This window comes from Trichomycterus rosablanca, chromosome 5, assembly GCF_030014385.1.
Source record: "Trichomycterus rosablanca isolate fTriRos1 chromosome 5, fTriRos1.hap1, whole genome shotgun sequence".
NCBI classification, from domain to species: Eukaryota; Metazoa; Chordata; class Actinopteri; order Siluriformes; family Trichomycteridae; genus Trichomycterus; species Trichomycterus rosablanca.
The window spans coordinates 47,321,213-47,348,994 of record NC_085992.1 but is presented as its reverse complement, the minus strand read 5'-3'; the positions used below and the strand labels follow the sequence as shown (position 1 = coordinate 47,348,994).

General features: G+C 40.2%; 2 protein-coding genes across 3 annotated transcripts; one reads left to right on the top strand and one right to left on the bottom strand.

Annotated features, from left to right (window-relative positions):
* Nucleotides 1-5,693: 5,693 nt before the first annotated feature.
* On the bottom strand, nucleotides 5,694-8,780 carry gprin3b (GPRIN family member 3b). The gene has a single exon (XM_062996391.1). The coding sequence runs from the start codon at nucleotides 8,778-8,780 to the stop codon at nucleotides 5,694-5,696; it is 3,087 nt and encodes a 1,028-aa protein (XP_062852461.1).
* A 6,389-nt stretch (nucleotides 8,781-15,169) lies between these two features.
* Nucleotides 15,170-27,439, top strand: elmod2 (ELMO/CED-12 domain containing 2). Of its 2 annotated transcripts, none has more exons than XM_062996239.1 (9): nucleotides 15,170-15,291; nucleotides 19,036-19,192; nucleotides 20,143-20,171; nucleotides 20,299-20,396; nucleotides 21,283-21,412; nucleotides 22,590-22,723; nucleotides 23,933-24,001; nucleotides 25,520-25,653; nucleotides 26,139-27,439. In XM_062996239.1, exons 2-9 carry the CDS (start codon nucleotides 19,048-19,050, stop codon nucleotides 26,294-26,296), a joined length of 897 nt encoding a protein of 298 aa, XP_062852309.1. In that variant the 5' UTR covers nucleotides 15,170-15,291; nucleotides 19,036-19,047; the 3' UTR covers nucleotides 26,297-27,439. The 2 variants fall into 2 exon arrangements, with proteins under 2 accessions (XP_062852309.1, XP_062852310.1); XM_062996240.1 differs by lacking the exon at nucleotides 15,170-15,291 and adding an exon at nucleotides 15,509-15,585.
* The last annotated feature ends 343 nt before the right edge of the window (nucleotides 27,440-27,782 follow it).

The window sequence follows — 27,782 nt, the reverse complement described above, 5'->3', positions numbered from 1 at the left end:
ATACAGCATCACACGGGTCTCTGCAGCACTCCAAAAGGATGGTGTAATCCAACCAGCCTCAACTAAGTAAATTGGAAGACATAAATCACACTGAAAAAATAATGATCCCAATCAGGATTTATACGAGCAAAACAATCACTCCAGATAACTAGGGAGCAGTTTCATTTCTTTGATGTTTTAATCTATAAAAGCTCAGTGGTCAGCATTCTCTCATGGCACCACTACTCCATTCTGTGTCACAGCACTCAATTTATATTATTACTTTCTATTGCTTTCCTGGATCAAATTGAATCAATTCCTACACTAAAAAGAAATATAAAGAAAAACTTTGCAGCAGCAGTTTATGGAAGGTTATTTCCTGCTCCAGCAGGACTTTGTTTGCCCTTGTGCACAAAGCGAGTTCTATAAATACACAAATAAAAGCTCGGTTTAAAGAAACTCCAGTGCCCTGACCTCAGCTCCACTCAACAGCTCTGAAAAGAACCAGAACAGCAGTTGAAGCTTTCTTGACCAACATCAGTGTACAGTCATACAAATACTTATTTGACGGCATGGGCACAAATTCCTACAGACCTACTTCAATGTCTTGTGAAAGGCTTTCTCAGAAGAGCGGCTGTTGTTAAAGCTGAATAGATCAAATAGAGGTCACTCTGTTTTAAAACCATTTGGTCCAACAAGTTTATGGTCAGGTGTCCAAATACTTTTAGCCGTTGTGTATCTTGCTAGAGATAATTTTGTCTCTAGAAAGCTGTAACAGATTTCATAATCCTGATTAATTTATTTTGGGTTTTTGAATTTGCTGTTTTTTTTTCAGTGTTTATTCCTAAATTTGGCCTCCAAAATGGGTATTAAATTGAGAAAAGGGGGATATTTGATACAAAAAAGTTATTTTAAATTCTCCTATCAGTTACTTTTGACACTCAGTTAAAATAGTCCAAATACAGAAGCTCAGGTGGCGCAGCAGTAAAACACACTAGCACACCAGAGCTGGGATTTCAAATACATCGTATCGAATCTCAGCTCTGCAATCCGGCTGGGCTGGGCGGCTTCATAAACAACGATTGGCTGTTGTTCATCCAGGTAAGGGAGCCAGATAGGGACCGCATAACTGATGCAATTACGACCTCTGCTGGCTGATTGATGGCTGCACAGAGTAGAGTAGAGAAATAATGCTGATCAGGGTGTGGCTCTCCGTACACAAGGCTGACCGGCATATGAACTCGTCTCATGAACTCGTCAGGTAAAAAGATGCAGTCAGGTACTGCTCACGTGTCAGAGGGGGCATGTGCCAGTTCGCTCTCCTCAATCAGGGCAGTGGGTCAGCATCAGTAGAGAGGAAGCATAATGCAATTGGGTAAAAATTGGACGCGTTAAAAAAAATCTGAAGAAAAAGGGAGAAAATGCATAAAAAAAATAAAAAAATAGTCCAGATACTATTTCTAAATATACTGTATCATTATATTCTTATTATTTGATGCATATTTTTGCACTTACTACTCCATATCATAGTGTATATGACAAAAGGTATGTTATGCAAGTGAAAAGTCTTCATCTTCATTGTGGCCAAGCAGCTGAATAAAAAAATAATAAAAATCAAGAGCAGTGCGAGCTCACCACACTGGACCCTGGTGAAGATGAAATTATAAGTCTTTGCCATCTGGCTGTCTTTAAATTATAAATTAAGAATTAAATTATAAATTAATCTAGGTTTAGTGGATTCCAGGAAAACAGATGCAGAGAAAACCTTCCCAAATGGATAGTATCAACTGCTAAGTGATTTTTAATGTTTGGTGCTGGGCTCCTTAGTTCCAGTAAAGTGTTATAGCATATTCCTTCACTCCTTCACAACCGCTTATCTAATCAGGGTCACGAGGGGATGCTGGAGCCTATCCAAGCTTTTCAATGGGTGCAAGGCACACAGTAACACCCTAGACGGGGCTACAGTCTATTGCAGGGCAGACACACACACACACCCATTCACCTGTAGGGCAATTCAGTGTCTCCAATTAACCTTACTGCATGTTTTTGGACTTTGGGAGGAAACCAGAGCTCCCGGAGAAAACCCGCACAGACATGAGGAGAACATGCAAACTCCGCACAGAAAGGACACGGACCGCTCCATCTGGGGATCGAACCCAGGACCTTATTGCTGTGAGATGACAGTGCTACCCACCAAGCCACCGTGCCGCCGTTCCATATCATATTGTATATGACAAAAAGTATGTAGAGTTATGGAAGTGAAAAGTGATCTGCAGCTTTTTAAATTGAGGTTTTGTGGCCAAGCAGCTGAATACTAAAATAATAAAAATCAAGAGCAGAGCGAACTCACCACATTAGATCACAGTGAAGATGAAATAATAAGGCTTTGCCATCTGGCTGTTTTTAAATTAGAAATTAAGAATTAAATTAGAAATTAATCTAGGTTTTGTGGATTCTAGGAAAACAGACGCAGAGAAAGCCTTCCCAAATGCATAGTATCAACATTAAAGTTATTTTCAGTGGTTGTTGCTGGCCTCCCTGCTTCCAGTAAAGTGTTAAAGCATATTATACAAGAATATTCTGAAAATATAAATTCTAAGCAATAGTTTGGGAAATAGCACGTATTGTTTTAGCATACAGCACAGAGCAAGATTAATACAGAAACAGATCCCAGACTTTATTCACGTCTGATACCTATGGGGTAAATTGGATGCCATCCATCCATGCAATCCATCAGTATTCAACCTCACAAATGCTCTTGTAGCTAAATGAATGAAACTCTTAAGATTCACATTCATAAATCTAGTGGAAAGCCTTCCTGGCTGTTGTAGCAGTAAAGGGAAACTTCATATAAATATCCATGTTTTTGTCCGGGTCCTTTCTGTGTGGAGTTTGCATGTTCTCCCCGTGTCCGTGTGGGTTTCCTCCGGGTGCTCAGGTTTCCTCCCACAGTCCAAAGACATGCAAGTGAGGTGAACTGGAGATACAAAATTGTCCAAGTCTGTGTTTGATATAACCTTGTGGGCTGATGAATCTTGTGTAATGAGTAACTACTGTTCCTGTCATGAATGTAACCACAGTGTAAAACATCACGTTAAAATCCTAATAAACAAACCAATCCATGTTTTTGAACCCAATAATGAGGTAGAACATACTGTACAGTATTTACAAACACAACTGAGCAAACTGAGAGTAAACTGATTTAAACCATTTTAATATAAAATGAGGGTAACATTGCTACTGAATGTGGCATCTGGATGCACACAGGTCCAGTTTACTAGACATAGCACAACAAGCATAGCAGATTAGGAATTACTCTTTTTACTCTTTATCAAGACTAGTAATACTGAATATAACAATTAAGGGACATGTATGTATGTTAGGCAGTCTGGGATTTCAACAATTGGATAGATCTTTGACCAATATACAGTACTTGAAAGAATTAGTAGATAAGTTAGTTGAGTTGAATTTGATACATTCTTGATAGGATTTGGAACGAATAACCAAAAGCCTTGATATTTAAACCATTCCAACCTCAGTTTTCACCCTCGAGGTCATTTTTCTTCTTTATTATTCAGTTTATTTTCTGCAGTGCACCAATTCTGCTTCCAGCAAAACAGACCCAGGTTATAATACTGCATACAGTACAATACAGATTCATCTTATATAACCAACAGTAGGTACAGTTAAGGGTTAAGTGTTTTGCTCAAGGGTGCAACAGAGGCAATTTGGAAGTGGTGAGGCTTAAACCAGCTAATAAAATAGAATAGCCAGACATACACCGACCAGGCGTAACATTATGATCACTTACAGGTGCAGTGAATAACACTGATTATCTCTTCATCACATCACCTGTTAGTGGGGGGGAATATATTAGGCTGCAAGTGAACATTTTATTCTCAAAGTTGATGTTAGAAACAGGAAAAATGGGCAAGCGTGAGGATTTGAGCGAATTTAACAAGGGCCAAACTGTGATGGCTAGACGACTGGGTCAGAGCATCTTCAAAACTGCAGCTCTTGTGGAGTGTTCCCGGTCTGCAGTGGTCAGTATGTATCAAAATTGGTCCAAGGAAAATTTGGTCATATAGGCTTCCAAAGAAGACACAATTCACCAAAATATTTTGGCAAGATCTGGTTCTCTATTTACATCAAAGAAAAAGGGATCTCTGAATCACTTGTCAGACTCCTGATATTGGTTTTCCCAGCATCAGCACTATACTTTGATTAGCTTATTGCTATAGCTCATTATTTTTTAAATATATATTTCCCCTTTTTCTCCCTTTTTAGCGCGTCCGATTGCCCGATTGCATCATGCTTCTTCTCCACCCATGCCGATCCCTGCTCTGATTAAGAACAAAGCTAACCCATGCTCCTTTCGACACGTGGGCAGCAGCCGTATGCATTTTGTTACCTGCACTAGGCGAGTGCAATGCGGATCGGCACTGTGTACAAAGAGACACACCCTGATCAACTCCTTCCCCGTCTCTGTGCAGGCGCCATCAATCAGCCAGCAGAGGTTGTAATTGCATCAGTTATGAGAGAGACCCAATCCGGCTTTTTAATATCCCACACCTATCTGAACAACAGGCCAATCGTTGTTCATGTGGATGCTCAGCCCAGCCAGCAGGCAGAGCCGAGACTCGATATGATGTATTCGAGATCCCAGCTCTGGTGTTCCAGTCTGATTTTACCGCTGCGCCACCTGAGTGCCACCTGATGTAATTAATGTATTTCATCACAACTGATAGAACACGGTTACATTTCCAGTGAAGCGTCTACTAAGTACAAAGCAATGATAGAATCCAAACCCTCATCATCAGGCTTTTTCTGCATCAGTTGCACAGCACTATTTTCTCTCAGTCATTGACAGCGTGCCATCTGTTGTTTTTTTGAGTCTATCCCATGGCAGATCAACACACTGAATTAAATTATGTAGCTCCTGAAATGTATCCACAGCTGTGGGCTTTGTACACAACCGACGTGAAGTTAGCAAATCATTAATCACTTTAAACCAATCATTCATTTCATTACTCTTCTCATTAAGCTTTGATCCACTCTGCATGTACACAATAAATTCTGTGGAAAATTCTGGATTTATTTCTAATAATTCAGTAAGAGGAAAAAAGCCAATGCATAAATCATTGAAAGCCCAAGACTGCCAGGACATACACGTCCCTTAAAAGTATATGTAACCGTTTAGCTTAAATGGATTTGCAATGAATTAGTAAAGGTTGCGAGTTAAACAAATGCATAGAGGATAATTCATTGTCAAAAAAGCAAAACAATTATTTACCACTTATTATTTACCACCGCATAATACTAAAAGTTCAATGAGACTGAATTTGTTTGCAGAAAATTGTGTAAAAAGGATAACAATAACATGATAATCAGTGCAACGTATTACTGCAGCTTCCACACCAGAGTTTCTTACGTAGCCATCTGAATAAATTCACATGCACATAACCGTTTTATCATCATCATCATCATCATCAAATTAAGTGTTGTTATTGCCTTTTACTCTTAATACTGTTGTAATTCTTCTTTTCACATATTGTCTATTTATACTCTTCAGCACCTTCTGGCACCCATTGGTTTTTTAAAAGCCTCATACTTTGCTTCAGTGTTCGTTCGGTCATGTTTTGCACCAGAAATATTGAAGACTTTTCTTAAACAGGCAATCAATAAACCAGACCATGATTTCTTCTTATAAGCTTTCATTCCAGCACTGATGATGGGGGTGGGCGTACGCAACAGTTTGGTCGTCTGACATTTCGGAACATGGATCTAAAGACGTTACCTTGTTGGCGCTTTTTCTTTTTACCAGCTGGCGAGTCCGACGATCCACCTGATATGGATTTCCTGATTGACATTTGGGTTATGATTTTCTTTTCATGATCTTTTATTTTGCACTGGAGGTGACTCTGAATGGCAAAACCGAGAGTCTCTGGATCCAGTGATGCACCGTAAACCTCCCAAGTCATGCCTTGTTCATCCCACAATACGTCACGGCTGGTTTTCTTGTTTGGCTTGGCGTCCTTCTTATTCCTCTCTAGCTCCAACTTGGATCTACCTTCTTTCACTGATTTCACTGATTCTTTGTCCACCAGATGTCCAGCCATCTTCCTTTCTTCTGATTTAGAGCTGGGTTGTAGGACTGAAAGAGATTTTGCTGTCTCTCTGTTTTGCACATTGGCATCCATGCACATACTGGTCACCTTGGGCTGTGAATGAAGGGATTTAGCGTCTGAAAGTATGCCTGGTTGCTCTGATTTAGCACTTTTATCAACCAGACGTTGAGAGTCGTGAACAGATGTTGTGATTGGCAACTCACATAAGCTCTCTTTTTTGGAGTTTTGATTTCCAGAAAGCCCTTGGGAGGCTTTGTGGTTCTGACTGTCACATCTAGTTTCAGTCGATGCCTTGCTTTGACTGCATGTCTCAATATTAATCTGATAAACTGGCTGAAGTGGGAAATATCCTTTCTTGGCATTGTATGCTGGTGGATCTTTTGGTCTGGTCTCAAGTTTGGCCTTCTGTTGTAGAGCACCATCTTTGTGCACCAAGGCACCACCTGGTTTACAAATTCCCTCTGATAAGGTTGCAAGATTCTGGCCACATAATCTACCAGTGCCAATGAGAATCTCTGAAGGAACAAATGAAGGTACCTCTGAAGTATTCACTTTATATACCACTGCAAGATTTTCCTTTTCATCCATTTGAAGACAGGCGGACATTTGATTGACGCCGTGTTGGTGCATTACAAGGCTAGGACTTGTCTCCACTGCTCGACTGCAGACCGTAGCTACAGCCTGGACCGCCACATCCTGGTGCTGTTTAGAGAACGAGATACGACCCTCTGCTGATGTAATGGTCGGTGATTCTTGATACGACCTACAACGTTTGGTCGTATTTTCTTCAGAAGCAGATCCATGTGTTTGGACCACATCACAAATCACTTCAGTACAGGGGGAGTGAATTGATGATGTTTCAGTAGAGAACAGGGTGCTGTTTGTGGTAACTGCTTGCTGGGGTTTAGTATTTGCATCATGCCCAGATTCAAGGTTGCAATTCTTCTCCTTCACCTCTGTTTTGTTTGCTTGATATGTGGAAACATCTCCCGTAGGTTTCTCATTACTCTTTGTTGGCTGAGAGGTCTCCGGAAGTTTAGAAACTGTCTTGGAACAATCTCCTGATGAAATAGCTTCCTGGGATTTCTTGATTGCATCTGGTTGAGGTTGATTTGCTGGATTTTGTTGAGATAAAGCCACAGCAGCAGCTGGGGGTTCTGGATTATTGGTGTGGCATAACTTCTTTACTGTGTCTGTACAACTGCTGTTTTCATCAGTTTCTGATAGCTTACTCTGTACCTCCTCAGTCGTGGATGATCTACTCTGTACCTTATCAATTTTTGACGACCTACTCTGTTCCTCCTCGGTTTCTGAATTATTCTGTACCCCCTTAGTTCCTGTTGATTTATTCTGTACCCCCTCAGTTATTGATGATCTGATCTGTGTTTTGTTATCTGCTGTTGACCTACTATGTACCCCCTCAGTTATTGATGATCTGCTTTTTACCTTATCAGTTCCTGAAGATCTACTCTGTACCCCCTCACTTGCTGGATATCTACTCTGTACCCCCTCAGTTATTGATGATCTGCTTTTTACCATATCAGTTGCTGATGATCTACTCTCTATTTTCTCATTTGCTGGGGATTTACTCTGTACCCCCTCAGTTGCTGAATCTCTACTCTGTACACCCTCAGTTGCAGGTGATCTACTCTGTACCCCCTCAGTTGTTGGAGATCTACTCTGTACCCCATTAGTTATTGATGATCTGCTTTTTACAATATCAGCTGTTGATGATCTACTTTGAACATTCTCAGTTGTCTGCACTGTCTCAGTCAATGGTAATCCACTTTGTACCACCTCAGTTTTAGATGGTCTATTCTGTACCCTCTCAGCTCCTGATGTTCTATTCTGTAGCCCCTCAGCTGCTGGGGATCTACTCTGTACCCCATCAGTTACTGATATTTTATTCTGTACCCCCTTAGTTACTGGTGATCTGCTTTGCACTTCATCAGTTGCTGGTGATCTACTCTGCACCCCCTTAGTTACTGGTGATCTGCTTTGCACTTCATCAGTTGCTGGTGATCTACTCTGTACCCCCTCAGTTGCTGTTGACATACTTTGAACATTCTCAGTCGATGATCGTCTGTGTACTTTCTCATTCACTGATGATTTGTTTTTTACCCCCTCAGTTGCCAGTAATATACTCTGTTCCTCCTCAGTTGCTGATGCTCCACTCTGTAGTTTATCCTCACACTGCTTGCCATTGTTTGCTTTTTTAGTAGGACTCCCATGTCTTTCCTGTTCAGCCGTAGACCGTGGTACCTCTGATGAGGGATTAATCATCTGAACATTGTTTACCCCAGAAGTGTTTCGTAACAGATCTGAGTTATTGCAGTCCTTGTGACTTTCCTTAGCACTTTGTGTACAGTGATCCATCTTGGTGTCTGCCAGATGTTCCTTGCTGTCAGGGTTCATATGACCTCCACTGTGTAAAGAATCCGAGTTGGATTTCTCATCCATGGGTTTTTCTTTAGCTGTGAACTGAGAACCGTGTTGTGTGTTATCCTGACCTGGTTTTGTTTTCTTGGCAGAGGAGTGACTCTTGTTCAAGTTCATGTTGGATTCCTGGAGACAGTTGGCATTAGTGTCCTTGTTGCACGAAGTATCTGTACCGGATAATCGAGGGACCATTTGCACAGTAACAGTCCTCTTAGGGTTTGGTACAGTTCCCATTTTAAAACAGTGTTTCGCTTCCTTTTTGTACCAAATTCAGAGTGATGATCCTGAAAAAAATGGAAAGAATATATAATTATATCATAAATAACAGTCAGCACAAAGGCAACAGTGGTAACGTTGGTGCCACACAGCCACATGGGTCACAGCGTTTGACTGTTGCATATACAATGAAAGAAATTAAGGGTTAAGGACCCTGCTCAGGCATCTTGGCTTGAACCACTCACTCACTTTCTTAACCGCTTATCCAGTTAGTCGTGGGTGTGTGTGTGTGTGGTTCGAGGAGCATATCCCATCGCAGGGCAGACACACACACACACACTCACACACACATATATTCACACACACATTCACCTATAGGGCAATTCAGTGTCTCCAATTAACCTGACTGCATGTTTTTGGACTGTGGGAGGAAACCGGAGGTCCCGGAGGAAACCCACGCAGACACAGGAAGAACATGTAAACTCCACACAGAAAGGACCCGGACCGCCCCGCCTGGGGATCGAACCCAGGACATTCTTGCTGTGAGTCACAGTGCCGCCCTTGGCTTGAACCAGTAAACTTTTCTACCACTGCGTGAGTGGTAGAAAAGTGAATACAATAAAAGTGAAACCTTAACTGTTTCAGGCCTTCACACACATATGTTCACTTAGTTATACCTAGGGAATTGTACAGTATTCAAGCCACCCACTGGCATCTTGCTGGAAGTAGAGCACCTGGATTAAACCCACATAATGATCAGGAAACATGTCTATTGAGCCCTTCTCACCAGGAACTTTTTGTAGTTTAGTCCCAAGCAGGAGCAATGAAAGATGTTTTGAGTCGGGAAGCTGCCAACTGAATCTGACAGTGTAAAGCAGCTCAGTTCAAATACTGCATGCTGTGATAAAGCATCCAAAAAGAGATGTTATACTGAATTTGTGCAAAATGTTCATGGTGCAGGGGCATTACAGCTGACAGTGACAACATCTTTTACATCACAGTGCTTTTAATTCATTGTTTGAGCTTCTTTACCCAGCGTAACAAAGTGTCAGAAGTCGTCTGGGTATTTTAAGTGTTAATGCCCATGATTGGTTTCTGCTTAAATAATACACTTCATAAACATATATTTCATCAATACATAGAGAAATACAGTACCTGCCAATTTTATAAATTTAAATAAAAATAGCAATGCATAAGTAAATAAGAGAAGAGCTGGGCGGGACCTGAATCACCCAGGTTAATGATTCGAATCTTCATACTGAATCAGGAATTATGAGTCTGAGGTCTCAATTAACCCGGATCCTATGTGTCCTCTGATTGGCTGCTGCTAAGTACACAAGGCGAGTGAGCAGACTCACTGGAAACACCGCCGACTCAGATGATTTGACTGAACCGGCTTCACTCCAGTCCGAGAATCTAAGTAATAAGTTAAATATTCTAAAGAACAGCGGTTAAACACACTGGTGTTTGTTATGTGGCTTATTTTATGTACATGCTGTTATTATTATTATCAGTAGTAGTGGTATAGATTAGTAATGCAGCATATTTCTTGTAAGCAAAACAACAACAAAATATAGTTATAGTATTATTAAAATGCAAATGCTTACAGGCTACTTTAGTACTGTACCACTTAAGGAGTATCATAGCCCTCTGCCCATGGTCATTTATTGACTGTTTGTTTTGGTGCCACTGTGGCTGCCTGACTGGGTCAAGTTAACCTGGCAATTTGTTGTTGACCATCCCCCATGAACCCTTGATCTATTAATATACCCATCCGACTGGTAGGTAAGTCCACCCCATCTCCCCCCTCCTTGTCTCTATCTCCCATGATCAAGATTCCACTTAGAAAAAAGTGTCAACTTGTCACTGACAAGAGAAGTGTAAGGTGCCAGGAGAAGGATTTATTTACAGAAGATGAGTGCATGCAAGACAAGTAATATTTGGATGCATTTTCTTGCAGTAAATCAATCGCAATCAAGATGCCAGTACAAGTGACTCAAGCGAACCGGATCACATTACTGAGTGACTCAGATTAACCCAAGTCCATAAAATGAACCAAATTTACCACCACTACTCTGAAGGTCAGAGTAAAAAAATACTATTAAATCTTTAAGAATGAATCATTTCTAGAATTAATACAACAACTCGACATGAAATATGTTGGTATAATTTAGAAAACTCACTGTATTAGGCTGCACACAGAGCAAAAAGATTACTGTTGAGTCAGTAAGCTGAAGATTGTGTCTCAATCCATACACCAAATCCTGTACAGTGTGCTCGAAATAGTAGCCTTGCCATTGGTCGAAATCTAATGTAGCACTCTGTTTAGTTTATAAGATGGTATTTTGACCATAATAGCTCTTAACTGCTCCATGTGTGGACTGAAACACCAAGTTTCATGCTGATGTATTACATGCGTGTGATCTCCTGTCCCCCTGTGTGTTTTCGTTCTCTGGGCTGTGGTGAATCTCTTCCTGTGCCTATAAATTTGTTACATTTGCAATCAATTTAAAAGAAAAACAGACAAATCTACACCTATCAGAGCATAGAGATGCAAAGAATGGATGAACTATTGTACAAGAAAAAGTGTTCTTTTAAATGTACAGGTAAAAATAGAGTGTTAAATCCTGCCAATGGTGCATTAATAAAGCATTAATATGACTCCGCACCCAAGAGTAGATCTCTGCAGGGACACAACACACTGTTTTATTTGTTTGGGTATTAAATTTTACCTATTATGGTTTTTTAATCAGTAATGTCCAAGCTCAGGCAGGATGTCCATTGCCTATCCCAGCTTTTCAATGGGCGCAAGGCACACAGTAACACCCTGGACGGGACGCCAGTCCATCGCAGGGCAGACACACATACACACACACACATATACACACACCCACTCACCTATAGGGCAATTCAGTGTCTCCAATGAACCTGACTGCATGTCTTTGGACTGTGGGAGGAAACCGGAGCTCACGGGGGAAACCCACGCAGACACAGGGAGAACATGCAAACCCCACAGAGAAAGGACCTGGACCGCTTCGCCTGGGGATCGAACCCAGGACCTTCTTGCTGTGAGGCGACAGTGCTACCCACCGAGCCCCATCCCCCCCTCCCCCCCGCCCCCCCCATAAATAATTATGTTCCACATTTTTGTTTGGTGCTCGGGTAGCACAGCGGTTAATTGCACCACCCCATTACCACTGGAATCCGGGGTTTGAATCCCTAGCAGTGCTATCGGCCGGTCGGGAATCTACATACAGATGTAACTGAGACGGCTATGTCTGAGACGGGGGTTGACCGAGACACCACAATGGATTGGTGTCCTGTAAGGAAAGTGTTACTGCATTGCACCCAGTGATTCTGGGGAAACCGGATCGACAGGGACCTGACCTGGATAAAGCAGTAGAAAAAAACATGAAAATGAAATGAAATGTATTTAATTTTATTTTAATTTTATACTTTTATTATGTTATTTTCAATTTATTTTAAATGTATTTGTATTTATTTTTGCTCTACGGCAAATTACATACCAGTTATGACACTGGTTCAGATCCTTCAAACATGCAGCATCACCTGTCAATTTAGTATATGAGTAAAAGCATCATAAAACAGTAAACCTGAACAAAATTTAAACACATAGACTATGAAGACAGTCATATTATTGCTAAATTGTGGTATCAGATGTCAAGTATTGAATAATAATGAAATGCATCATTACAGTTTTAGGATATCCAGTAAAATCAAGGACAGTTTATCCACCTTAAAACATGTTAAAATCAAATATGAGACCAGACCTTTACTGGTAAACCATGTACCAGTAAAGGAAAAAAGGGCAAAACAGGACTGAACTGATGCTGATCAAATGAGGATGTTGTATCTAGATCCTGTATGCAGGTCACACTGAAATGTAATATGAACTAGTTCATTAGACCAAATGAGTTGAGATCCATCGAGCATGCATCACCTCTCAGATCATGAGATGTACAAATGAATCACTGAAATAAAAGATGAGCTAGAATAACACCATATCTACAATACCATAATTCCCTTATTTAACCACATGATCAGTGAAGAGGAAGAGCTGCATGACCTTGTCACAAAATTAATCATTACACATGGTCTCACTGAACATCCTACATAAGCACACACACTAAACCATGTAGAAGAAACAATCCTCCTACCTGCCTCAGTGATTATCTCAGGCTCACATCAGGCACGGCTCTGGGTTGCACACTGCGCTATTTTCCTCAGCTTTAAGACACTGGGCTGAATATCAATGCAAGCAGTTCAGCAGCTTGGAGTGCAGCAGCGGAGACAAGCCACACCCACACAGACATCTGATATGTTAATGAGCTCGAAGGTGACCCAATGATTGGTCAGTGTAACATGACTAATTACTAAATACTAGCTGCTTCTTTGGAGAATTACATTTAATTGGTTTAAAGGAATATACAAGGTCACATAGCTAGTAAATTGTATGATGCAAAACAACTTGGGGTTCTGTGGGTCTGGGTTCCATCCTGTTTCTTTTGAGAAGTATGCACGTTCTCCCTGTATCTATGTGCTCGGATTTCCTCCTGCCTTCTAAACACACACTGCATCACTACACATACTTGGTGTGAGAAAATGAGTGGATGTGTGGTGCCCTGCAGTGGAATGGCTACCTTGTGCCCATCATGACAATGAAGACAATGAAGGAATGAAGCAGTTAGGGAAAATAAATGAATGAATGATGTGAGTGTGTGAATGTAAGTGTATGTATGTGGGGTAAATACTTTTGCTTAGATATGTGATTATGTGTATGCAAGTATATATTTGGTCGAAATGTGAATGCTTCTGGTCAGATATGTTGTGTGTATGCAAGTATGTATTTGGTGGGGGGGTGTGAAAACTTTTGCTTAGATATGTGATTATGTGTATGCAAGTATGTATTTGGTCGACATGTGAATGCTTCTGGTCAGATATGTTGTGTGAATGTAAGTGTATGTATGTGGGGTAAATACTTTTGCTTAGATATGTGATTATGTGTATGCAAGTATATATTTGGTCGAAATGTGAATGCTTCTGGTCAGATATGTTGTGTGTATGCAAGTATGTATTTGGTGGGGGGGGTGAATACTTTTGCTTAGATATGTGATTATGTGTATGCAAGTATGTATTTGGTCGGAATGTGAATGCTTTTGCTCAGATATGTGATTTAGTGTACATGTATGTTATTGTTGGGGATGTAAATATATTTGCTTAGATATGTGATTATGTGTGTGCAAGGGTGTAATTTGTGGGGGATGTAAATACTTTTGCTCAGATATGTAATTGTGTGTATGCAAGTATGTATTTGGTAAATATGTGAATGCTTTTGCTCAGATATGTTGTGTGGATGCAAGTATGTATTAGGTGGAAATGTGAATACTTTTGCTCAGATATGTGATTGTGTGTGCATGTATGTAATTGATTGGGGTGTGAATACTTTTGCTCAGATATGTGATTGTGTAGGCAAGTATGTATTTGGTAGGAATGTGAATACTTTTAATCAGATATGTTGTGTGTATGCAAGTATGTATTTGGAGGAAATGTGAATATTTTTGCTCAGAAATGTGATTATGTGTATGCAAGTGTGCTTTTGCTAATATACTTTTGCTTATACTTTCGCTCTGATATGTGATTGTGTTTTTTGTTTGTTTTTTTGGGCTTGGGGGTCGGGGTCGAGGTCCGGGGGTACCTCCCTGAAATGAATTTTTGCAACTTGGGATTTCTGCAATTGTCTAATTCACTATTCTAGTGCACTACTTAGGGAACATAAATTCATATCTAAAATACTATCTAGTGCACTATATAGGGAACATAAATCCGTTATCTAATATACAATTTAGTGCACTATGTAGGGAACCTAAATCCGTTAACTAATACGCTACCTAAAGCATTATGTAAGAAACATAAGTCTTAGTTCTGTTATCACCCATATACCTTGGTGTGTGCGAGAGGTTTTTTAGCTTCTTCTTTGTGTGTGTGTGTGTGTGTGTGTGGGGGGGGGGGGGGGGGGTCAACATTGCAACTTGGGATGTCTGCCACTGCGACCTTGACCAAGATGAAACAGTATACGTTGGAGACGTACTTGTATGTGATTTGCGCGGAGGTTCTGCCCCCTTGTGTTAGAAACGCTGTATTGCATGCAGTAGGTGGAACTACACAAAAGATTGGCCGTATCCCAAATACCTCTTCATTCTGTTAGAAGTGCACTACGTTGGCTATAAAATATTGAGCTACACAACAAAACAAACTAGCTGCTATGTAGTAAATTGTATTTCGTACACTGACTTACCACTGGTGGGATCAATTCAAATATAGTAATGTGTCGTATGATAGTATACGGATTGGGACTCATCCGTGGAGTCAACAGCCTATGTAGGGCACTAGGTGTATGGTGGAATGGAATTGAGATTCAGCCCGTCATTGTGGACCTGGTTCTAGCAGACCGTTCTAGTTAGCGCTAACCTAACTGTTAGTTCATTCTGCATTTTTATTTATATTCAAGGTGAGTTTAAATTTACAGTAAATAATTAATTTTGGTCAAAGAACATCTTGAAGAATTTGTTTGAATGTGTTTGTGTAAACAAGACGCCGAGTCCACCGAGAAACGGAGGCTAGCTAATAAGCAAAGCTAACTGGTAACTATTGACAACCTGTTTGAGTAGCAAAGCTGTATTTAGCTTAGCAACAATATAATTCACTTTTACGTTTCTGTATCATACTCTCAATGACCTATATCTCTTATTTTAGCACTACATACTAATTATAACACTTTGCATCATTTCGGGTGGAATAGTTGGTAAGTTAGCCACGAAAATGACTAGACTAACTGAAGTTATATTGTTTATGACTGTAATTTAAACTAGCATGTTGGTACATTCAGCCACACGTATGTCATTACAGTCTTGGGATTTCGATTGGAACATGTTTTTTTTGTCTTATTAACTTCCACGAATTTGACTTCTTTCAAAGGTTTATTGCAAGTTTTCTAAAAGAACAATCAAATACAGTGGTACCTTGTAACTCGATGTCCTCTAAACTTGAACTCTTTAAAATCTCTTGTGGTTCAAAGAAGAACAGAATTTTCTCAGAGATCGATTGCTGCAATCAGATTTGCAATATCTCTTGTGGTTCAAAAGTTATCAACACAAAGTTGCAACAACAACCGGGAACGTTCCCTGTGATGCACAGCTATTTAACGTGTTCAGTGTGTTGTCCCTGGTGCTGAACACAGAGCTGAAGGCGCTGGATCCAATCGTTCTGAACCCGCATGAGAATCTCTGGAGAAATGCTGTCACAAGCCTCCACGATGCGGTGCTGAAGGTGGTGTTTGTTGCGGATTTTCTCAGCTTACACAATTTGTTTGAGATGACCCCAGAGATAACGATTGGATCCAGCGCCTTCAGCTCTGTGTTCAGCACCAGGGACAACACACTGAACACGTCGAATAGCTGTGCATCACAGGGAACGTTCCCGGTTGTTGTTGCAACTTTCTGTGTTGATAACTTTTGAACCACAAGAGATATTGCAAATCTGATTGCAGCAATCGATCTCTGAGAAAATTCTGTTCTTCTTTGATATGCTACATGACCACCTTCCCATTGGAAAAACTTGCCCTTGATCCAATATAGCGGCTTTCAAGATGTTCCGGACATAGCCTAAAAGATAGGCCCCCTTACCCATTACTTGCTGGGGTATACAGATATGTCATTTTTCCTTTCGTTTCTGAAATAAAAGAGTGTCCTGAGACTTTTGACTCACCCTGTACATACATTTTTGTTTATTTACTTATTTTATGTAATGGCACAAATGAAAAGTGAGTAAGCACATTTGTGAATGTCCATTAATTTGTACAAAAGGTCAGATTTTTTCTCTGAAGCTCAGGCGACTTTATTTGTTTATTAGGATTTTAATGTCATGTTTTACACTAGAGATGGGACGATCGATCGGCTACGAATCGGTATCGGCCGATTTGTAATCAAAATATGCTATCGGCGATCGGCGATATTTCCTAAAAGTAGCCGATCCGATCGTGTGATATATAAAGACCATGTTAAGTTAACAGCTCAGTGGATTGATCCAGACTGAGCTACGAAGCACCAACCATCACATCACCATTCATCAACAATCGTACAGAAACCATCGTGAAAGCTCTTACGATGTAATTTTGCTGATTGTAATATTTACTTTAAAAAGATAATTCAACCCGGACACATCTGAGTCGATTCTATCAGCACGTTATATAAACTCCTGGTTCACTTTGGTAAATCGTAAGCGGTTCTTACTTGTGATGTAGATGAGAACAGAAGACGTTACAGAGCCAATCAGAGGCAAAAGTTTATTCATTACCAAATTCGTTAGTTCAGGATCATCTGCTGAACTTTTAGAAAACTTTTAGCTCCTTAGATGGAACGAGTCTGACTCGGTTACAGATCTGTGGTAATAGCAGTTTAATGAAGCTTTTTAATGTAAGAGAGTCACACAGAATGTTCTGTAGTAGCTGGTGTTTATTTAAAACCACGACATTTAATTAATAACAGTAAACACGGAGAGATAACTGAGAAGAGAAACTTACGCTTCACATAAAAACGAATCAACTCATGAATCAATGAATCACTTATAGCGATACTGTGAACAAAGCGTCTGTTCTAAAGGCACAAACACACACACACACACACACACACACACGCGCGCGCGCGCTGCTCCGGTTTATCTTCACTGTGAGGCTCTTTTTAAGTTTATTTACTGCTAATACCAAACCCCCGATGTCCGATGTCCCTGAAAGGAGATCGGAGATTGGTATGTCCAATTCACCTCACTTGCACGTCTTTGGACTGTGGGAGGAAACCAAAACCCCCGGAGGAAACCCACGCAGACACAGGGAGAACATGCAAACTCCACACCTGGAGATCGAACCCAGGACCTTTTTGCTGTGAGCCATCGTGCCGCCCTGTCAGGCGACTTTGAGCAAGTGGATTTGAGCTTTAAAAGCTGTAAATACTAACAGCTATGACGGTACCAATTCTGAAATCATATTTTCCGAGATTCATCTATTCACTCAGATTGTTCTGCTTATTACTGTCTGACATCATAATAAATAAATACCTAAAATATTTTCTCTAGTGGTTGCAGACTTATGACACCCACTTTTGGTTATGTCCTTTGGCTCCTCTAACCAGTTTTTTTTTTGCATACATTTGGCTGGATTTTGACTACTGTACTTGAAATACTGTATATTCAGAATCAGAATATTTTTATTGTCATTATACCAGGTAGAAATTTCGTTATACCTGGTATAATGACAATAAAGATATTCTGATATTGTATTCAGCAAAATTAGGGGGTTTAGACTTTAATTTGCTTTTTAAATCCATATGCTCCCTTTCAGGGTCACCACAACGGATCAGTTGTCACTTTCTTGTTCTGTCCTGAACATCCTCCTCTGTCACATCAATTACCTGCATGTCCCCCCTCACCACATCTATAAACCTCTTTTTTGGCCTTCCTTTCATCCTCCTGCCAGATGGTTTCATCCTCAGAATCCTTCACCCCATAGAACTCTCATCTCTCCTCTGCACATGCTCAAACCATCTCAGTCTCGCCTTCCTGACTTTGTCTCAGGGCAGTGATAGCTCAGTGGTTAAGGTACTGAACTATTTGCCGGTTCAAGCCCCGCCACCACCAAATTGCCACTGTTGGGTCCCTGAGCAGGGCCCTTAACCCTCAATTGCTCATCGTGTTCAGCTCATTGTGTAAGACGCTTTGGATAAAAGCGTCTGCTAAATGCTGAAAATGTAAATTGTAAATGTCTCCAAAACATCCTACCTCAGCCGTCCCTTTAATAAATCATTTCCAACGAGAATTGCATCAACTTTTTTTCTGCCACCTCCAGTCTCGTCTCATGTTTTTTTTTGTCAGTGCCACCCCCTTCTAGGCATTCAACAAAGCAGGCTTCAACTTTTGAACTTATCTCTGCCAGATACTCTTTTATCACAAGTCACGCTACACCACCCACTCCAACATGCACTCTTTTTTTCACATCTTTACCACACTCTCGAACCCAAGTATTTAAACTCATCCACCTTAAAACTCCTCGACTTCCTGCAACTGCACCTTTTCATCGCCCTCCCTCTCATTAACACACATGATGTACTCTGTCTTAATCCGTCTTACTTTCATTCCCCTTCTCAGTCATGCTTATCTCCATTCCTGTGTGTATTATCTGATGAATAATGCTCTGTTCTGTTAGGTATTACAGAGGATGTTGGGCTGTATCTGGGAATACGTCTATACATCCTTTCTGCGCTTCTGTTTAAAGTGGTTTCTCAGACAAATCACTGGAAAATGTGAGCTACAGCGAATCTGTGATGCACATGGTCCTGGAGCACAGAGGACATCGCAGATAGGTGATCACTGCAGCTGCTAATAATACATGTGGACATACACTAATCAGCCATAACATTAAAACTGTCCATTTTATCAGCTCCACTTACCATATAGAAGCAATTACTGACTGTAGTCCAGTCCACCCCCACAGAGCAGGTATTATTTAGGTGGTGGATCATTCTCAGCACTGCAGTGACACTGACATGGTGGTGGTGTGTTAGTGTGTGTTGTGCTGGTATTAGTGGATCAGACACAGCAGCGCTGCTGGAGTTTTTAAATACCGTGTCCACTCACTGTCCACTCTATTAGACACTCCTACCTAGTTGGTCCACCTTGTAGATGTAAAGTCAGAGACGATCGCTCATCTATTGCTGCTGTTTGAGTCGGTCGTCTTCTAGATTTTCATCAGTGGTCACAGGACGCTGCCCACGGGGTGCTGTTGGCTGGATATTTTTGGTTGGTGGACTATTCTCAGTCCAGCAGTGACAGTGAGGTGTTTAAAAACTCCAGCAGCACTGCTGTGTCTGATCCACTCATACCAGCACAACACACACTAACACACCACCACCATGTCAGTGTCACTGCAGTGCTGAGAATGATCCACCACCTAAATAATAGCTGCTCTGTGGTGGTCCTGTGGGGGTCCTGACCATTGAAGGACAGCATGAAAGAGGGCTAACAAAGCATGCAGAGAAACAGATGGACTACAGTCAGTAATTGTAGAACTACAAAGTGCTTCTACATGGTAAGTGGAGCTGATCAAATGGACAGTGAGTGTAGAAACAAGGAGGTGGTTTTAATGTTATGGCTGATCGGTGTATACTGTGTTCTAATTGCAATTTAAGTCTCATGGATAGTTTTTATTGCCCAGCATCATGTTCTACCTACATTGTGCTTGCATATAGAGTGTAATTTATAGATAGAGATGTTGTCATGTAATGGATAGTAACCGTATTATGTCTTGTTATAGAATTCTCCCTGAAATCTTCAAAAAACAAGGTAAGAGAACGTTTTGCTACTGCATCTTCATTTTTGTTTGAAATTGGTGATTACGCTCCTGCTGTTATGGTTGTTAAACATCATGTTTTATATTACAGTAAGTTTTTTGGTTTGTTTTATTGCACAGGTGTTAAGAGATGCTGTGGAAGTAAAGGAAGATGCCGTGGATAACTTTGTGTTGCAAATCATGAAAGAAAAAAATATCCCAGAGCAAAAAGATCCCAAGTAAGTGTAAATTCTTTGTATCTTCACGTAAAAGATGTAGAAAGCGTGAAACTGTCGTTACACTGTAAGATATATAGAACATCGGACGGCACGGTGGCTCAGTGGGTAGCACTGTTGCCTCACAGCAAGAAGGTCCTGGGTTCGATCCCCATGCGGGGTGGTCTGGGTCCTTACTGTGTGGAGTTTGCATGTTCTCCCCGTGTCTGCGTGGGTTTCCTCCGGGAGCTCCGGTTTCCTCCCACAGTCCAAAAACTTGCAAATGAGGTGAAATGAAGATACAAAATTGTCCATGACTGTGTTCCATGACTACCGTTTCTGTCATGAATGTGACCAAAGTGTAAAACATGACGTTAAAATCCTAATACAACAAAAACAAACTTATATAGAACATCCATAGCTTTTATGTACAAGTTGCAAATGTTAGTAATGACATCAAGCACACTAACAAGCTCTCGTGTTTGAATCTCAGCTCTGCTATCAGCTGGCTGGGCTTCTAAACAGACATGATTGGCTATGTCTAAGAGAGGGCGGGTTAAAGGAATTCCTCTTTGCTGCTGCAATTGTGGCCTCTTGGCTGGTCAGTGATGCCTGTACAGCAATGGGGCATAACGGGGATCAGTGTGTGACTTTCTGTGATTTTGATACCTGTGTGAACCCGTCTCAGGCAGGTGAAAGGAAGCAGTTGGCAAACTAAGGGTGTGTGTGTTAGGTACGACCTTCCTTGGACAGGGTAGGGGTCTGAACCAGTAGAGGACATGTAAATGGGTGGTTGGATATGACTAGATTCTGAAAAAATGGTTAAATGCTTAAAAAAGGATAATAAATAATTAACCATTAAGGTTTACAGGGCTTACTACTAAATGTCTTGTTTGATTTAATTGTTTAGGTTTAAGGTACATCTTCAGCTGTGTCTCCTGCAAATAAGCGGTTACAGCGCTCTCTTCACGGGGGTTGAAGATCTTAGAAAAGAGGTGTATGACTCAGACAATGAAGACCATGAGAAGATGCTGCTTAAGGTAAGTTATATAAGATGTTTAATCTACAGACACAAAGATGCATGCTGATTACATGTACAGTTAATAATGTGGTATGAGCTTATGTAATAAGTTTGAAGAATCAAGGCACTTGGGTGGCATAACAGTAAAGCATGCTAGCTTACCAGTGGCTGACATCTTAAGCTTGTAAGTTAGAATCTCAGCTTTTCTAATGGCCGACTGGGTGCCTACACAGGGCTGCAGCACGTGTTTGATGGGGCATGTTTTAATCATGGCTTTCCTCGGTCAGGAGTGGTCTGCAGCAGTAGAGGCAGAAATACAAATTGTGTAATTGGATGTGACTAGATTTGGGGGGGGGTGTTTCTCAACCTTTTTTCAGTCACGGCACCCTTTAAAAGTATGCAAAATCTCAAGTCACCCCAGTCTAAAATGTATTAAAAAAACTTACACTTACACACGCACACACACCATAAGGTTTCATTTAGGGAGGGAGGGGTAAACGTGACTTACTTTCAATGGTACACCTTGTTCTTGATGTAAGTTAGGCTCGAAAAGCTCAGTTCGAATGAACGAATGAATGAATTCAGATTAACGAATCAGATTTAACATAATTAAACAAGTTTATAGTTTATTTCTCAATTATTTGTCATTATACTAAGAGCAGAGCTTCTTTTCTGCACGTTCTCTCTGTAGCTCGGTTACGGCTCTCTCTCTGTGTGTGTGTGTGTGTGTCTCGCTCGCTCTCTGCTCTCCGTTTTCAGATTTGAATTTCGACAATAAACAGCTCTTATTATGATTAATTCCCTCTGCTGATGCAAAGCGGACTGGGTGGATTACAGCCGATAAGAAATAAAAATATATAGAACGGCTCCCAGAGGCGCGACTCGGTTCCCTTTGTTCATTTTAAAGAGCTGTTCAATAGAATCGGATTGTTCTACTTTGACTTTTTAAAGATGGAACCTTTTATTCAGCCATGATAATATTCATAGCAGCTGACATGGCGTTGAAAATTGAACAAATAAAACCTAGCTACTCCTGACCCCCACTGCTTATACTAAACAGGCTCTAGGAGGCTAATCCACTATATGCTGCGTTATTATGTTCAAGACTTTAACATTTTGAAAAGCACGCTGAAGTGAATGTGGATTTAGTAAATAAATGCCGACCTTTAGCTCAACGCTGTTGTTATTTTGGTTAGTTGTGGGACTTGCTGATGCCGTCAGTGAAGTTGGAATCTCGAATCACCAAGCAGTGGGGGGACATCGGTTTTCAGGGCGATGACCCAAAGACAGACTTCAGAGGGATGGGCATGCTTGGCCTGGTAAACCTCGTGTAAGTATCTTTTATATCTGTGTAACTGTTTAATTTTTAAGCATAGTATTTATGTTTGAATTTCTGTGTAAATAATTTGGGCTGTGGTGGCTTAGTGGTAAAGGTACTGGACTGGTAATCGGAAAGTTACTGGTTCAAGCCCTACCATCACCACCACCATGTTGCCACTCTTGCCCCCCTGAGCAATTGTCTGCACTGTAATTGGCTACAGGTGTAATAATTGTCGCTTTGGATAAAAACGTTTGCTAAATGCTGAAAATGTTTTATAATGTATACAGTTGTTCGGTGAAAATCGAATCGGCTTTGAGTTTAAAGGTATTTTTTCCCATAAGAATGTATGGAAAACCTGTTAATGTGTTTTCCTGGGTCCTGTGGATCTGCATATATTTTAGGCTAATGTAAAATAATGGGGTTGTTTTTGACACTTATACACTGAAACTAACACAAATATAATATAAAAACACAAACACAATAAAACCTGCTCTATACCTTTACTTCTTTATTGTTTCCTTACGCTTCTTAATTAGTGGAGAGAACTTTTGAGCAGTAAAAATTAAGAGGATTTAGTGTTTCTGTGTCGTTTTTTTAATACATTAAACCGCATTAAGCGTTTTTTAACCATAAGCGTTTTAGACTCTCGAAAAAGCTGATTCTCACAATTTTACAGAACCTCGAGCAGTAACACAAGTTTAAAAGTGAGGAGAATCCAGATAAACACAGATACACGTGGAGCTTTCAGAATGGATTTGACGGTTATGCTGGACAAAGCAGCAGTTGCACACACGTTGAGTTTAAGGGAAACGTTGAGTTTAAGGGTACACATTTTTTGACGAAGGGTGTTGAGTTTCAAAGATTTTGAGTTTAAGGGACATTGAGTTAATAGGTGCCACTGTAATTACAGTCAGCAAGGATCCTGGACACACTAGTAGTTAAATGGCTACAAGGTGGTGTGGCATGGCAAACGCATTTTCCAAATAAAAATGATGTCCTTTAACGACAGCTTTGTGATTAAGTTTAGTTACTTTACATAGAAAGACAACAATTGAATAGAATTGAATCTTTATTGTCACATACACAGGTACAATGAAATGTTGTGTACCAACAGATTTCCATCATGGTTCGGTTCTTTACCGTATTTTAATAGGATGGATGGACAGAAAGATGTTCTTCTAATTTTACATAATAATATCTGGTTGTTTCTGTGATCAGTTTTTTTAGTGAGAACTACACCCAAGAAGCACGGCATGTCCTGTCCCACGCAAACCATCCAAACCTGGGGTAAGTCATGCACAACCACACTATATTGTAATGGGGTGGGTAGCACCAGCAAGACTTCCAAGAATGAATCCAATATGCAGAATGCTTAACAGAGGTCAGTAGAGTGACTGCCCAATGCTTTCTTTTGTTGTTGCTAGTTTTGAAAACTGGGTTGTCACACTCTGGTGGATTGAGCAACTGGCACATTTTGTGACAAATGGTTCTCATTCTGTCACTGTCCTCTTCCGTCCTCTCTCCCTCTCTACTTCAGGCCGTGGACGTTTCATTTGTATTTTTGATATTTTTATTACTTTGGCCTTTTTGCATATTGATTATTAGATTTTTCCTTTTTGTTGGTGGATCAGTGGGTAACACTGTCGCCTCACAGCAAGGATCGGTCCGGGTCCTTCCTTTGGGGTGTTTGCATGTTCTCCCCATGTCTGTGTGGGTTTCCTTCGGGAGCTCTGGTTTCCTCCCACAGTACAAAGACGTGCAAGTGAGGTGAATTGGAGATTCAAAATTGTCCATGACTGTGTTTGACATTATAAACTTGATGAATCTTGTGTAGCAAGTAACTACGTCCTGTCATGAATGTAACCAAAGTGTGTAAAACGTTTAAAACCTAATAAAAAATGTATGTGGCTCGGTAGCCACAGTATTGTTCTGTCTCATTTAAGCATCCTGCATATTGGATTCATCTTTCAAAACATTATTGTGGAACTCTACATGGGGCCTTTGTAGCAAGGTGTGGTAACACCATTGTTTTAGCTATACAATGGACTCTTGACTTACGAATGTAATTGGTTCTGAAGGGCTTTTCTTCAGTCAAAATGTTTGTTAGTTAAACCTATTTTTCCCATAAGACATCATGTAAATAGAATTAATCTGTGCCAGACCTCCCAAACCCCCCCCCTTACCTAACCTTTCTAATGTCTTAAATGGTCTTTTTTGTTATAAATACAAGTATATTTGCCCTTAAATCTTAAATTATTATTATTATTATTATTTTCTTCTTTATTTTAGTAGCGTTGTATTTTGTAGGTGTAATTTCACGAAAGAATAACTTCCTTCTTCTCTCTTACTCATTGTCTCCTCTGTCTGATACACAGCGATAGCTACTGGCAGGAGTAATAATACAACAACAAAAAACACTTTCTCTGTACATTCTCTGGGGACATTTTAATATGGAATTGTACAAAATATAAAGAAAACATTGGAAAAACACCGCCCACTGTCCGAATGTTTGCTCACTGTATATAGATAGATAGATAGAGAGAGAGAGAGAGAGACACAGACACAGACACACGGTTGGAGTCAACTTGTTTGTGACGTCACGTGTTTCGCGAATTTCAGTTCGTAATCCGAAATTTGTTCATACGTTAAGTTAAAAAAGATCATTCGGAACCCAAAATGTTTGTATGGTAAACCGTTCATAACTCAAGGGTCTACTGTATATTCACTTACATAAAAAACACTTTGTTTGCTATTTTTTTCCTTCAGTGCTACATCACAATTTAACAACATTTGATGTTTGTTCAGGTACTCTTATGCCATAGTGGGCATTAACCTGACAGAGATGGCCTACAGTTTATTAAGGAGCGGCACTCTGAAGCCTCACTTCTACAACACAGTGGAGGGGAAACCAGATCTGCACCATTTCCACCAGCTCTACTGTGAGTCAGTTTATTAAACCTTAAAACAGCTTTCACAAGAACTTGTTGCGCTTTGTTGACTGCGAGGCTGCATGTTACCTACCGCTTATGACAGTTTAAGGTCTTCACATGATACGCGGCTGTACCCCTGAGCTGCAAGCTTAATAAACACTATTAACAATGTTGACTGACAGTGTTGACAATTTAGTTACATGCAGTTTTGTTTGAAATGTATTTTAGGTCAAAACAAGACCTCTTTAAAGTGGGTGTCATTAAAAGTCATGTGAAAATCAGTAAAATAATAAAGTGGGATATTTTATTTTTAAAGTTGAAGTAAATCATACAGAAGAACTAAGATACCACGACAAGCGATTTCACAGCTCACTAGTCGCTGTGGCGTATTTCTTATCACAATACAGTGGTTCAAATTTAAGGTGACGGGCTCAGTCAGGTTGAGATTATGTTTTAAATCCTCTGATTTTATGTTTGGTTTGTGCATTTTTTAGGTTACCTGGTGTACGAGTTTGATAAGTTCTGGGTGGAAGAGAAGCCTGCAAGTATAATGGAGTTTAACATTTATAGAGAGAAGTTCCACGACAAGATGAAAGCCTACCTACAGGATCCTGAGGTCACCCTGATATTAGAAGTGGACTCTAAAAACTGACCAGCATTACAAATAACTAAAGTTTTGATTTATGAAGTCTTTAAAAATATGACTGAATTATAGCTTTATAAGCACTTTGTCTATATGCTTCCTATTGTTGAATAAGTAAGTTTTATATAAAAAATGTTAAATTAAACAACAGTTTAAAGAAATCAGTAGGCCAGGAACCATTTAGGTTTTCAGTTGTTTTGTTTATATATGGTGAAGACCTCAGTTTTTAACTGTTTGTTAGGCAAAGAAGAAAAATGTTCCAGATTTGTTTACCGATTGTGAATCCATTGCACACTGTTATATCAAGGAAAGCCAGATAACCACACGCCCCATTCAGTACGTGTCCAATCTGCAGTCGCTTCTTTATTATTGGGTTCCCACACAGAGCCATATTGAGTGGACATTACGCTAAGCTTCATGTGACTCTTCCCTCATTCACATGGCACCTGGCCCAGATCAGTAAAATAATAAAGTCGATCATAAATTTGTTTTGTTAATCTAAAGTTGCATTAAATCATATTGAAGAACTAAGATGCCACAACAAGCGATTTCACAGCTCACTTCTCACTGTGGTGTATTTTTCATCACATTGTTTTGGTTCAAATCTAAGGATAAATGAAACACTTCAGGTTTTTGAGGCAGCACTGCCTCAATGTGACACTTCCCTCATTCACACGGGCACCTGGGCCAGTCTCAGAGATCGCATATGGCAGCAACAACAGGAGTCCCTGTCCAACCTTCTCACCCTCAGACACGGCCAATTGTGTTTGTGTGATTGCGTGGATGTCCGGCCAGGTCGGTGACTCTGCTGAGATTTGAATGTGTGCTAGTGACTTGGACCTCTGTGCCACCCGTGTGCTCTTGATATGTAGATTGAAAAGTATCATACTCCCATTGGTCCATATATTTTTACTGGTTTAATGCACCTTAATATTCCATCACTACTAATAACCAACTAATTAATGCAAATAATTGTATTGTTGGTCTTACAGTTAGATTTATTAATGGTAGCGTATTTATAGCCTTAGTTTGTGGAAAATCAAAACCTCAGCCTGTACAAACTTATTGAAGTATTTTCTGGCCTAGTGGGCTAGCTCTTTTTTTTGGTCCCCCATATATTAATAACAATAAAATGTTTGTTGGTTTCCTTTGTTTTTGGTGCATCATTTCTGGAAGTTGATGATTATTTCCACAGGCAAAAATCAAATGGTGCAAAAGTTGTTCTTTCTTATGCTACATTGTCTTGCACATAGTTTAACCAGTTTTACATGTTTGTGGGTCCAACTGCTAATTCATTGCAATTACACCAAAATAACACTTGGACTAAATGGTTTTTTCACCTCATAACACAAATGTTTGTGTTTCAACTCTGTATTTGTGTAGTTATGAGTGTAAAAATACTGTATGGTACTGGTGCTCATGGTAAAGTAAGCATTCAGCCAAAATGGAAATTGTACTGTGTTTTTACTAAGCTAAAATGTAGTTGCTCAAGCAC

What these genes read in the sequence shown, in the direction of transcription:
- elmod2 (XM_062996239.1), top strand. Translation starts at nt 19,048, where the DNA reads ATGTTGGGCTGTATCTGGGAATACGTCTATACATCCTTTCTGCGCTTC. An exon ending in ACAGAGGACATCGCAGATAG is followed by an intron (nt 19,193 to 20,142) that starts GTGATCACTGCA and finishes GTCTTGTTATAG; the next exon opens with AATTCTCCCTGAAATCTTCA. An exon ending in ATGAGAAGATGCTGCTTAAG is followed by an intron (nt 21,413 to 22,589) that starts GTAAGTTATATA and finishes TATTTTGGTTAG; the next exon opens with TTGTGGGACTTGCTGATGCC.
- gprin3b (XM_062996391.1), bottom strand. Translation starts at nt 8,780, where the DNA reads ATGGGAACTGTACCAAACCCTAAGAGGACTGTTACTGTGCAAATGGTC.